Source organism: Stegodyphus dumicola, chromosome 2, assembly GCF_044657685.1.
Source record: "Stegodyphus dumicola isolate Sdum_Otavi_A_Nest chromosome 2, ASM4465768v1".
Classification (NCBI taxonomy): domain Eukaryota; kingdom Metazoa; phylum Arthropoda; class Arachnida; order Araneae; family Eresidae; genus Stegodyphus; species Stegodyphus dumicola.
The window spans coordinates 53,624,633-53,638,943 of NC_140769.1; the positions used below are offsets into that span (position 1 = coordinate 53,624,633).

At 31.1% G+C, this 14,311-nt stretch overlaps 1 protein-coding gene across 1 annotated transcript in view; it reads right to left on the reverse strand.

The window, feature by feature from the left end:
• Positions 1–14,311, reverse strand: part of LOC118195834 (uncharacterized) — a 139,939-nt gene that overhangs the window by 25,076 nt on the left and 100,552 nt on the right. The window contains exons 3-4 of the mRNA XM_035367167.2: positions 7,756–7,815; positions 4,064–4,201 (exon numbers count right to left, since the gene is read on the reverse strand). Of these exons, the coding sequence (XP_035223058.1) occupies positions 4,064–4,201; positions 7,756–7,815 (198 nt within the window). The remainder of the gene's footprint in view (positions 1–4,063; positions 4,202–7,755; positions 7,816–14,311) is intronic.

Here is a 14,311-nt window from a genome sequence, read left to right on the forward strand (position 1 = left end):
AGATGACATGGTGATTAGCCGTTCATTTCCCGCTCCTTAGCTGGCCGTTCCTTTGATCTCACTCCGTGTGATTTTTTCTTATGGGCCGTTTAAAAAGCGTGGTTTATCGGAGGAATCTTGAAACTTATACTGACCTGAAGGACGGCATGCAGTTACATGGGCGAAAGATCACTGGCGATCAGCTCTTGAATACCCTTTTGATTGCCCATGCATTTTAAACCTTAATGAGGGGATACACCTTGAATGGTATGCTTTAAATTGATGAATAGTCTGTAACAAATAATATGATGCTTGTATTGGAATTTGTAAAATGTTTGCATTTTGATGCAATGCACCTCCTATAGAAAATGTTTTAAATTTTTTTCCCAGAATCTTTCAGTGCCTCCTTTGAATTGTCTCGCTACAAATTTACGAATCAATCCGCATTCGTGTTACAGCTATAGAGCGCTCTGAATATGCTAGGTTTAATAACGATCACCTTGTATGTATACACACAAATTTATTAACCAACCTGGACCTGGCTAAAAATTCAAAGCTTCCTTTCAGAAAGGATATAAATGCAACAATTTAAATCTAATTTGGTTAGAGACTGCAAGATTGTCTAGACAGTGACATAATTCCAAACACACACTTACGAAACACAATCTAACCTCAGTCTAAAGTATTCCCAGCAAGACCAGCATTAGTATCTCCAGCAGACTGTTTTCTTCAAGCGGCAGGGCGGTGGAACGCAGGCAAAACTTTCACACTTTTATTCTTAGATTTCTAAACTATAGAGTAAAACTGCTTGCCTTTTAAATCTATAGAAAATCTGGAATAAGCAAACTTCGTGGCAAAAAGAATCGGGAAGGAAAGAAGTAAATTAAAATAATATTTTCATTAGCAAAATTTAAACATAAATGCCACATCTGAACTCGAACTACCAGTATTCAGTGGTCTTAATCACTCGGCCACTGATGGGGCACATAACAATCAGGAGGCAATATGCACTAATATAATCTACTCATATGTGTATAGCCTTCATATTTTTCTATATTCCTATACTTACTTTATTTCAGAAAAAAAGGAAGAAATAAATTTTTTATTTAAAAGATTCTAATACATAGAATATATGTTTCGTATAAGTCAGGAAATGTTTAAATCTGCAGCATGTAATTACAAATAAAATATCTTTAATATTTTGCAGTGAGAATGAGCTTGTAATATTACTTAGTTTTATTTATATTCTTTCGTGGTGAAAGAGAGTACTAGAATAATTATTTTTATATCAAAATTGAATGAATCTGTATGAATGTATTTAATACATTCACACAGATTAGAATTTTGGTAGCACATTTAACTATCACACAGTTCCCACATAAGGACAATTATACACATTGGCCAGCAACATTAATTGCAACTCAGAAGTACTGCACCAATAAACTGAAGCAGGACCATTTTGTTGTGTAATCAGGTTTCACGTCGCTGCGCTGTTGCATCGCCTTTGCTTGATCTTCCTATGTCTATCTTATACATGTGCGCTTGCACATTTTATTGATGTATCACTGCGTATATTAAAATTAAGTTTGCATGGCATTAATTATTGCTCCTTTGGTATTTTCATTGGCATAGTTACATTATCTAATCGGGATTCGAATAAATCTTTTCTACTAATGAGCTCAGGTTTTTAATTGCGGGTAAGGTGTCAGCCGCATTGACGGTAAAGTGCCAATGAATAGGAAAATAGAAAATATCTGAAATTCAGATTATCTTTATTTGCTTTAGTGTATAACATGCTCTACAATGGCTCTACAATACGCAGATATGAAGAGTATAATTATATTTTTCATTTAGTTATTTTGGGTCGTTAATTTGAACATTCCACTAATTGTATTCTAAGTTAACTGTTCTAATTGCATTCGAAGGTTTTAAAATCATGTGTTATCTAGAAGGATTTTATCATTAAGAAATTTAGTAAAGGGCAACGAACACGTTAAGTTTTGGATTAAAATTAAAAAAAATTATCGCTGATGTTGATGGTAAAAAATACAAGAAATGTTAATAATAAATAAAGGCACTCAAAGGCTTCATATTATATGCAGAAACCGTTTTTCGTCTTCAACTATTTTTCTCTTCCCCTTAACCAAATGACACATATTAAGGCTAAGTTTTTGAGCAAAAATCGTCATCCGGTAAAAAGGCTTTATTTATTTATTTATTTATTTATTTTACCATTTTACAACCGTACAGAAAAAAAAATCAATTTAAGTCTTTGACAAGCAATATACTTTTATTAAAGCGTATTTTTATTGCTCCTGTAAAATTTCGGCATCCTCAAAGTGAATGCAAGCTGAGTAAGTATATTAAAGTGACAAAGTTCCAATTACTATCACTTTTGCCCTTTTATAAAAACTAGCAAATGACAGCTACTTAAAAGATTTTTATTTAGTAGTGTTTTCTCCAGAAATTGCCTTCGTCGTTTAGGAGATCCTTTTCTCCAGATAGTGACATATTATTTTCAGCAGTGATTTTTCTGTTTAAAAGAAACCACCCCTAAACAATTTAGTTGATAACAAACATAAGCAAAGGGAAAAAGCATCTAAAATGAACATTTGGAACATATAATGATGATACAAATTATATTAAGAACATCCTTATGTTTAGTTGATAACATATAAAACACAAATTTAAAAAATCTATGTATTTTTAAATAACTGAAATGTAAATTTCTTCCGCCAACTTCCATAGGCTTTGTTTTCATTCCAAATGTGATTACGTATATTCATTTAATTTTTGTATGAAAACATTGGAAGAAGTAAATAAATATAAGTGATAGGTAACACTATAGCAGCGACACAAGAAAAATTACACCTACTGCCACACAAAATTCATCTTGCAAAACATAAATGATTTACATACAAAGAAAAAATGTTATGAATTTTCGATTCAGGATGTAATGTGCATTTTCTTTATAGGGTTAACACCCGAGGTTCTTAGCAAATATTTCCCACAAGTGAGAAACAAATTTTACTTTTCCTGGACATGAGAGCATAATCTTTGCAATGTTAAAAAATTAGAAAGTTTTAAAACTAAAAAAATAACAGTGTAAAAGGAAATCTGAAAGGGCTCAGATTTTAAATTACGTCCAAAGGGGCGTTTTTTAAGATTTTGTCTGTTAACTTTATTTATTAAATATCACGTTCTTCGAACTTAAACCAAAAATTTCAGTTCAAGAGCAATATCACAATATAGTTTTAAATTGAGCATATTTTTAGAATTTCCGATACAGAGTCTCGCGCGCTGGAGATAAAAATGTTTTTTCTGTACAACGTTGCAATTGCTCGCTTTGAAATCCTTGAGTTTGTTAATCAAAATTCCTTAACGTTTTACAAAATATGAAATCGATAATAAAACAAATTCTAAATTTCCAATTTGGGCTTCTACATGCCCATATTCGCAGTAGGATTACGCATATTCGCATTCAAAATTCAATGGCTCTATGTACCGTTACTTTATCACTATGCGAGAAACATACATACATTTTATGCAGATTTTTCATTATTTAATTTTTTTCAAATTGCAGTACTCTAACATTTGGCGGCAATAGTTTGAAAAGTGAAACGGACATATATAGTGAACAATGCAAAACCGCAAAACGAAAACATTAGTCCTTCAGGGACAAAGACCCTTTGGACTAATAATTTTCTTTATCTCGATAAATTTGGCATTTGTAGGAAAGAAAGAAATTCAAAAATTTTTTGAATAACCAGATGGGATATGATCATATATAGATAGATCATTACTTAGAGTTGCACTATGCATTCAACAGCAGTTAATGATTCTAGTTTCATACCTCGTCATATGAATATCTATGAGGATCTGCAGCTAACCATGGGTTTGGGTCCTGATCTAAGCGTCCAATGTAAATTCAACATGGCGAATCCTGACTAACCATGGACAGGGCCGTGTTAAATTTATACTTGGCATTCAGCCAGGTAAATGTGGCTTGTTAAACGTTACTTAGCATTCAGATAGTTAATACTGTGATGATTTTGTTGTACAGATCCCAAAAGAAAAAACATACCTGTGATGATATCATTATCTTCGTCATTATTTTCAACATATGGAAGATCATCTAGAGATAAACTGTCAAAGTCACTGAAGCGTTTGTTCCACCAGTAAACTTTATCCAGCGATGTTAACTCTGGTGGTACAAATCCACCTTTTTTTGTCAGAGGGAAAAAGGAAAGAAATAATTACAAACAGCGCAGTATAATGGAAATATATATACTAAATTTAAATGTTTAAATAAAAATATATTTTATAAAATTTGTAAATGCTGGTGAAAGTCGTTAAAAGGAAGACTTTAGGTAAATTTTGAAAGAAAACAGAAAATTGAATTATTTAACTGCTTATAATTTCTGGTTTAGGATGGTTCTACGTAAGGACGTTTTAATATATTTAATATAAATCTTAATTCGAATTTTGAATTTTCATTTACTGACAGGCAATAAGTAATAACACAGCACTTCGCATGTCAAGAAAGGCGCTAGTGTGCAAATGCAATATACTACTGCTTGCTAGAAAGAAAAGTACATTATAAAATGAACAGACCGATTACGGTATGCAGTTTATCTTTCTGAATAACGACATGTTTTGTAAATTATCAAGAAGTACCGCTACTCCAGAGAACTCAGTACTCCAGAGAAGCCAGTTATTCTCGAGCATCATCCATAAGAAGAGAAAACGATAATATTGTTAACTGTAGTATCTACGATGACTAACAATAATTTAAGCTTCATATTTTGAACATTCTTTTGATGCAATATATTTTCAATGTGAGCATTTATAGGAATGCTCGTAAATATGTACCTTTGAATTTTAGCTAAGCGAATAAATACGATATTCAAAATTTTTACATATTTTGAAATAGGTGTATTGTTATATTGTGTCCAACTGTAGGCTAACGCAAGTCTCCTGAACATATTTAAGCTAAGCTAAAATAGCGATAGTTAAATTATTCGTTATGTTAGATTGGGAAGATGAATGTTAGGTGTATAGTAGATTTTTCTATCATAAATTGAAAGCGATGTTTACAAATTACTACGTATTTACAGGACAGCTGCAAATCGGGGATTACCTGTTTGAAAATTAATTGTATACATATACTAAATTTTTTAAATTATATAAATAAATCTGATTGTGAATATCAATCTAGAAAATGAATGGTTGGATGTGAAAAAAGCACAATATTAATAAAGATAAAATGATTGATATAATAATGGAATAAAACAGTTTCAGTTATAAAGGAATTTAGAACTATCAATATTTAGCTAGTGTTGCCTACGTCGACATTTTCGTGGAAAATAATGAACTCAGAACTGCATGCCTACTTTAAGAAAATAATCATTTTGCAGTTTTAGAAATTCTTACTAAGATTAATAATTTATTTACAATAAAAATGAAATATACGCTAAATTATGGTAAAATCAGGGGCATATCCTGAATTTCTGTAAAAGGCATGCTGCGGAATACCAGATAATCCGAAAATTATATTAATGAATGAAAATCAGAATTTAATGTTTTTGAAAGATGAATACGGAATTTACGTATAAAAATGTTGTTAAACCATAATTCAGTTTTGCTTTGTTTATGCAGATCGCACTACAATATATTTCGAAGTGTAATCCGAAAATGAATTATATTACTTATTGACAAAATTTTATTTTAACTATGGTTAAAATTTGAACAGTGGTACACGTAATACCGATATTAGCAAAATCAGCTAGTCAATCTTACAAATTTCACTCATCATGTTACGAATACATGGAATAAATTTATTTCCAGTTTTATTTATTGCGTTAAGCTTATGTATTTTTTACGTTATTTAATATGTTTTTATAAGTTTATATATTTTCAGTAAATTTATTACATACAGTGTCTTGACCTTTATATGCACATTCACTTTATGTTTTATCATCTTTAAATCATCTTTTTTTTATTTTTTAGAGAACGACCAACGTCTAACTATCGGGAGAATAAAGCCTTTCAGAAACCCGTCTATTTCATTTTAGTCATGCTTTAAATTAAAAAAAAAATAAATATTTTTTTAAATCTGAAAGTTTTCAGATTTTATATTACGCCACCTTTATCTATTAAATAAAATCGCACTTAAGTTATAGTTCTTCGCACTTAAAAACTTTAAAATTAAATTCAGCAACAATATCGCACAATAGTTTAAAAGAGCATATCTTTAGAATTTCCGATTCACAGTCTCGCGCGCTGGAGATAAAAATGCTTTTTTTACGAACTGTGTTGCCATTACTCGCTTTGAAACCTTTGAGTTTCTTAATAAAAACTCATAAATGCTTTATAAAATATGAAATAAATAATAAACAAATTCCAAATTTGGGCTTCCAGATGCCCATAGAGTGGAGACGTATGTTACTCAAAATTTGATGGCTCCAGGTACTGTTGTTTTATCACAATACGAAAAAATGAGTACATTTATGTAGATTCTTCATTATTTAATTTCTTTAAATATAATACAGGGCTCTAATATCTGGTGGAAACAATTTAAAAAATGATTTGCCCTTTATAATGAATCAACGCAAAATGCCAAAACGAAATTAATAGTCCTCCTGGGAAAATTGGGCCTACGCATTTAGGGAAGATTCAAATACGCTTTCATGTTGTAGGAGGAAAAAAAGAAGGAAAAAGGCTTTTCCTTTGTCTTTGTATATTACAATACTTCATTAATGATGCTAGTGTTCACACAGTATGCAAAGGCAAAATTAGAGAAGACACGAAAGTGCGCAGTTCATTTTGTTTTAAATTTCTGATTCTAAATAAAATCGATTATCCAATGCAAAGCCGTATAAACTAATAAGTAAGGATTTTATTACTCGATTGAGTTAAAAATAATAATTCCCTTTTTTGTCATTTCAAACTTATAGGCATGTGCCGCATGCAGTCGCATGCCCTAAGATGACGCCCCTGGTAAAACATTTATAACTATATTTAAAATTATAAGAATGAAATGCGAAAAGTGACCGGAAGCTATATCATGAATTTTATTATTCCTACTGTGTGAGTTATTCAGTTAAGAACATTCGAGTTTTAATTTTAAAATAAAATAGCAAACGAATCATGCAATTAATGAATATTTTTCAAAGTGTATTATAAACGATAAAGAAATGCTTAGCAAATTTCACCTCCTTTATACTCGCGTTCTTTGTAATAATCAATTAATCGATCAACCCCTTTATTTGGGAAAGCTATCCATTTCAGAACTTGAAACAGCTGTTTTACAATAGCTTATGTTTACATTCTTTTATGAAAATTCTAAAATATTTGTGATCTTTACGTTTTCTGTGGTCTGTAAATAAAGTACAGATTAAAACTTTTTGTTATGTTTGAAGCGATATTGCTTGATAAAACTATTTAATGCTTACAGGCTTAGTTTAATCTCCAACCTAAGATATTACTTGTTTCCACTCCACTGAAAAACAATGGTGTTAAATTCGATTCATAACATTTTACTGTTTAGATTTCATTTATTGATTTATATAGGTATTTCAAGCAAAGTTATCCGTAATTAAGCAAGTTATTTATTAATATGTTCTTTAAAGAACATACTAATAAATAACTTTATTTTAATCAATATTATTAATTAATTAAATAAATAAAAATAAAGTTAAGTTATTTAACTTTATTTATTTAATAAAGTTAAATAACTTAACTTTATTTTTAACCTGCTTTTAAAATAATACTCACCTTGAACTTTAGTGTAGACCGGAAGGGGAATGCGAAGTTCCCTTCTTGCTGAAGCTTTATCTAAAAGAAGAAAAAAGCGTTAGAAATCAAGCAAAAGCATCCTCAACAAAGGAAACAAAAAAAAAAAAAAAAAAAAAAAGAAAGAAGAGAAATTATTTCAAAGATTTATCAATGTAAAGTTCTAGACTTTAACTGGTATCATTGATAAAACAATTTATTGAGATATATAAAAGAGTATCCCTTATATATATATATATATATATACATGTATTTTTTTGTTTATTTATTTAAACATCTTTTCTATTTTTTCCTCAGAATAACGAATTTCTTGTAATTTTACATACAAAAATGATGTGGACAACACACGACTTCCGTAAAATTATACGCATTTTTTGGAGCATTTCATTTAAACTTATTTTCTCGAATTTCATTAGAGATATTTCATTAGAGATATTTCTCATTAGAGATATTTCTCATTCATTCAACTCAGTCCTCACATCGCGGCAAGACAAAAATGCATAATCTGCCTTAAAAATTATAAAATACACAAAAATATAAAACACCAAATACAGATAAAAATTTTTTTACAATTAAAATCATAGTTTCTACGCAAAAATAAGCAATTCGCCCAGCCGGCAGAAAGACAGATTTTTCGGTGCACACAACCAAAAATTTACTTTTGGTTGCAGGCGGCAAAAAGACACTGAAGTTTGTGTAGAAACTTATTTAATTTACAGTTCTACTAAGAGTTTTAAAGGTAAACAAATGGCCGCTTCATCAGGCGTAGTAACACTTAAACAACTTTAAAATTTTTGGTAATTATATAAGTGATGTATGCATATTAACTAAACGCATAAGAACCTTAACCGGAACATAATTACAATATCATTATCATTATCATTTAAAAGGCACAATCCCGATCCTCATAGGCGGCACAAGCCGGCCATGTGATCAAAAATTGGCACTGGCCAGAAAATAATATCAATATATTTTACAATATATTTCAATCATCTTTAAAGCAAAAAAAGCACAATTTACCAACAAATAAGCATAAAAACTCCTAGCTCACCGACCCGGGTATGGGTATATTATATGCTATAATACGAATATTTATATGCTTTTGGTGCAGCCGATTATAACTAAAAAAGAAAGTGCACATCTACATGTTTATAGCAACAAAATTTCAAGGTTCTGAGGCAACTCATTTTTGAGTTAGGAGAGATACATACGTACGTACGTCTGTACGTCTGTAGTACGTAATCGCTTCTGAATCCATTTTAAATCCATTTTACAATCCGTTTGGGGAAAAAGAGGTCTTTATTCTATCCATACGTACAGATGTCCCACAAAAACATCGTCCAAATGGAGTCAAAATGGTTATTCCAATTGAAACAAGATATCCAAAAGTTTTCGCGATTACAATACTCGTACTTCCTTTACTTCGTACAAAGGTAGTAGAACCAAAAATTATGCCAAAATTATTGGTCTATCTTTTCAAGCTTTATTAAGTTTAGGATTTCTTTTTCCTATTTTTTATTTTTTCGTTTTATTACTTATGTGTTCAGGATAATGCCTTGCAACTCAGAAAATGGATCTCTTTTTGCCTGAATTATGGATTCTGCTTGTGAGATTCCTCACAGTGTAATGTTGAGTTACTGCTGAAAGTGAAGAATCTTAAGAACTGATAAGCGAATAATCGTTTGCGTTCGTGTGACAGAAAACAACAAGATAGAAGGGTAAACTAGCCCTTTATTATTCCAACTAAAGTTTAAAAAAATCCGTTTTGGAGTATACAATCAAAGCCGACACTTGAGTTTGAATTTAAGAGGCTAAGAAGTAAACCAAAACTAATCTAAACTAAAGAAATATAGCCGAAGTTATCAAGATTCTAACCGAGTTGGCACCTTAACGTCAATAGACTGCGAAGCTATCAAGGGTCTAAAGTACGGCCGGGCGTAATAATACCTTACGAGAAAGTAGCCTAAAAACGCGGACGCGTGCAGACGGAATACCTGGTAACTCTCTCATTAAGACGGAAGAAATTCGTGGTTAAATACAGAGCTTCCTCATTATGTATTCAGACGTGATTCTAAAACTACATTCTGACTGGAAGTAGTAAGTTAAGAATCGACAGGAAAGGAACTTAAAATTTAACTGTTAATAAAATTAACATAACCTTTACTTCCTTTATTCCTTGATAGTATATGGGGCTTGGTGATCAGTATTAAAATTTTAAAGAGATAGTACAGAGGAGTACAGCACAGTCTGTATTTTGTGAGGTAATATAGTAGAGTCTGCGTGGTGTATAAAAGTCTGTTCATTGCTTTTAGAAATGGAGCTTCACTATAGAAATCAAAATCAAAATTATTTTACCGATACACTATGCTCCTACTTACTAAACCATTTTACTCATTTTGTAGAAACAGAAGCTTTTGCACTGCCTTTGAGAATGCATCAGACATTAATTTTGCACAAAAAGACTTCAATAATAACAATGAGATCACTAATGAAATAAAAATAGCTCTTCTAAGAGCGATTTTACATTCTCCTTCTCTTTTACTTGAAAAATCTGTACAGGACATCCGTAAATTAATGGAAGTATAAACCAATAAAAATTCCTTTTATTTTTTGGGGGGTGGGGGAGGGTGCTTGTCGGTTTTACTGATGACCAGCAATTAATCACCAAGTTTGGAGGCGTTTATCGCCGGTGATGTAACAAACCCAAAACCATAACTAAACCAAGTAATAAAACTTGTAAAATCGGCTCTCCTGCTCACTATCCAAAGACTTTTTTTTCCTTTCTTGGATTCAAAATGAAGACATAAAAGCTATATAGAGCTGCAATATGAAAATGTATAAGAAAAAGAAAGGCCTTGCCATCGGTAACTGGTTCTCGCAGTCATTACAGCGATTAAGTAGCTATTATTGATTTATGGCTACTTGAAAAATAAATTACAACTTTTGTTGAGGAGGAGTTTGTATTTTTGGAAATAAATTAATGTAAGTACATTTTTTAAATATTTCCGTTAAAATTCCATTACATAATTGAAACCTTTTTTTTGTTTGTTCCCGTGTGTGTCTTATTTACATATTTTTTTTTTTACAGTATCGAAACTTTGTGACATTTTCCTCTCGGCGCTATCGTTGTCGTTAATGCCGGATAGTGCCATCTAACCCAAAAGAGATATTGCTCCCGAATGAGATAGTAGTTCTCTAAATGGCATTCTGCATAACCCTTCATTGCGTTGTATCTCTTTTCAAACTAATGCCACCAAATGTTAATAAATTAATTAAACAAGAATCTGCCATCAAAATTAAATAAATAAGAATCCGCATGAATTTATGTACGTTTCTCATACAGTGAATAAACAACGGTACCTAGAGCCATTACATTTTGAATAATGTAGACCTCTCAAACATGGGCGCCTAGGAGCTCGAAGTTTGAATTTTGGATTTGTTTTATTACCTAAATCATATTTTTGTAAAACTTTAACGAATTTTTGATTAAGAAACAGAACTATTTTAAAGTGACCAGTGGCAACACTGTACGGAATAAAACATTGTTATCTCCAGCAATTCTAATGATATCAGAAGATATTCTCGTGCCTCGGAAATTCTAAAGATATGCTGTTTTAAAATATTTTGTAATCTTGCTGTTGAATGGGATTTTATGTGGCGTAAAGCCAAAAACGTGTTATCTAATAAATATAGTAAACACACAAAACGCTAATAATAAAAAGAAAAAAAATTGCAAAGCCATTTTAATAAAAAAACTGAATATGAATACGAAGAACTGAGACGATACAACCCCCATAACACAAGACATCCTCAGGATATCCTATTTAAGTCGCAATCTCCCGGGAAGCAGTTAGGATATCCTGAGGATGTTGATTCTCAGATATCCTGAGGACTTCTTAAGTCAACATCCTGAGGATATCCTATTCAAGTCTCAATGTCCCGGGATATATGAAGATCTCCTTAGGATGTTGATTTTCAGATATCCTGAGGACTTCGTAAATCAACATCTTAAGGATGTCCTGTTCAAGTCGTAATGTCCCGGGATATATGAAGATCTCCTGAGGATGTTGTTTCTCAGATATCTTCAGTACTTACTTTTTATGGAAGCTCATATCTGAAAATATTAAAGTAACCTTGTACCACACGCAAGTCATGTTATAAGAATCGAAATCTTACTCTATGGATTACCTATTCTGCATATGAAAATTTAATTGTTATGCTTACACTGGATTTCGTCTTGTATATGTTGGCTGTAAATATTAAATAATAATATTTTCAAATTTTTGTTGTTGTTTCACAGTGCCTATTGATCAGAGAACTTTCTTACAAGTTATAGGCACGTGTTTTCATCCGTTTTTGATTTTCATATTGAAAGTGTGTTTACGATTAAATTCTAATTGCTACAAAATATATTTTGTAAACATTATTTTAGATACTTTTCTAATATCTTTGAACACAAATATTATGTACGTTACAGGTTAACTAAGAAAACCTTTTACGAAGACATTTTCCTATGAACAGATGGGCATGATGTGCATCCATGCCTTATATGGCATTCGAACTTGAGCCCTTCTGTACAGCAATCGGTCAATATAATCACTTACCCGTCTCTGAGGCACTAATCAGAAATATCAAGTTATAAAAGTATTCTATTAAATTCACCGATAGTTCTTAGCATAGAAATAACTATACTTTGAAACTGCAAAAGAAAAAAAATACTTTTTGATTTGTTACACTATTATATTAGTAATGAATGATGTTTAGTGCTATGCAGTAATAAGTAACAATATATATTTTTTTAAAACAAACGAAATTTTAGTTTACAGACGCATTTAAAAACTAGTCTGTACGAGGTTTAACTTGCTTTAATTTGAATTTATAAACAGAAGAATAATTTTATTGGGCTAAAAAATTCATTGCAGTTTCTTCGTTCATTTTCTGGTAAGTTCTTTAATAATGAGAATTAGTTTTCCAAAGCGACTGAGGTAAGAAGTAACTTATTTTTTACCTCTCTGTAATAGGAAAATAAGGTTTGAGAATGGGAAGAACTAACATTAAGTTCTTACTCTCCTCAAACCTCACTTTGCTACCACTTTAACCATACACATATTCGGTCTTTGCTAAACAAAGCGCGAAAAAAAATATATCCAGCGCTCTGCAGTCTTATACGTTATGCCGACAATGCTACATGACTCCTCATAATTTAACAATAATTGCTGCTTTATTAATTTATTTGTAACATCCAGAAAATGCAGTAAACACGTTTCTTCAAGGTATATAACACAAAGTTAAACGTTGTTATGAAAACCCAAAATTAGATAACGGATTATATAGATGTTCAAACTTTAAATTAAAATGATTTAATTTTTAAATTAAACGCGTTCTTTAAACTCAGCAGTTTTATTACTTTATTTTATACTATAAATAACAATTGAAGTTGAAAATCTTAAAGTTTTGATCATCATTATCATTGGTCGTAAAATTGCTTCTCAAATTTTCTTTGCTTTTGAGAAACCGAGCTCCGCTCAGAATGTAACACCTCTGAGCACTTTTTCTGTAGCCGATGCCACAAGAAGATTTCTCTTTTGTTAACGTGGCAGATTTATGTGTCAGACCTTCCCTTCTTTTGTATCCCCCTACAAGGGAAACATCCCTTCACAACAAAGTCGCAAAACGCACCCAACGGTTTCTAAATGTTTCTTTTATTCTACAAAAAATGATCAGAACTAAAAAAAATTATCTCAGATATCTAAAAGACGGATTTACAGCAGAATAAATCAACGTATATTATCGGTCAGAAGATGAAGTAGTATTTAATTATGAAAAAGGACTGTGTCGAATTTTCGCGCTAGCAAATATTCTTTAAGTTCCATTTCAAACTGTGATTCGGAATATGAACTTTTATGTCTCAAGAAGAACTGACTGATGACGATTACCAAAACGATTATCCCATTGTAAGGAATATTCCAAATATAGGACTAATAAATATTCCGTTAGACTTTATGTCCCTTGTGTGCTTAGGAGTAGTACAAAAAATGATTACTATTAGGATAGGCGGAGGCATCTTACAAGCACGATTACCACATAAAAATGTTGAACTGATTTTTTTTTTAAATGACCAGTTTTTAAAGCCTTATGTACCAATTGAATTTGCAAGAAAACCAAGGAACCAACTCTAAAAGAATTGAAACATTGGAAAGCTACAGAATACCGTCAATTTTTACTGTACGCTAGCCCATTTATTATTATTTTTTTTAATTTAACAAAAAGCTACATGATCATTTTTTACTACTTCACATTTCGATTAGACTCTTATGCAAAATACAGAATCAGACGGCAATTGATGAATACGCACAGTCTCTATTAAAACTCTTCGTAGTAAATTTTCGGCTTTATTATGAAAAACAGTATATTGCTCATAATGTTCACGGCCTACTGCATATTTGCGAAGATGTAAAAATGTTTGGGCCGTTAGATAATTACAGTGCATTTAAATTTGAAAGCTATATATCTTCTATAAAAAAATTGATTAGAAAAT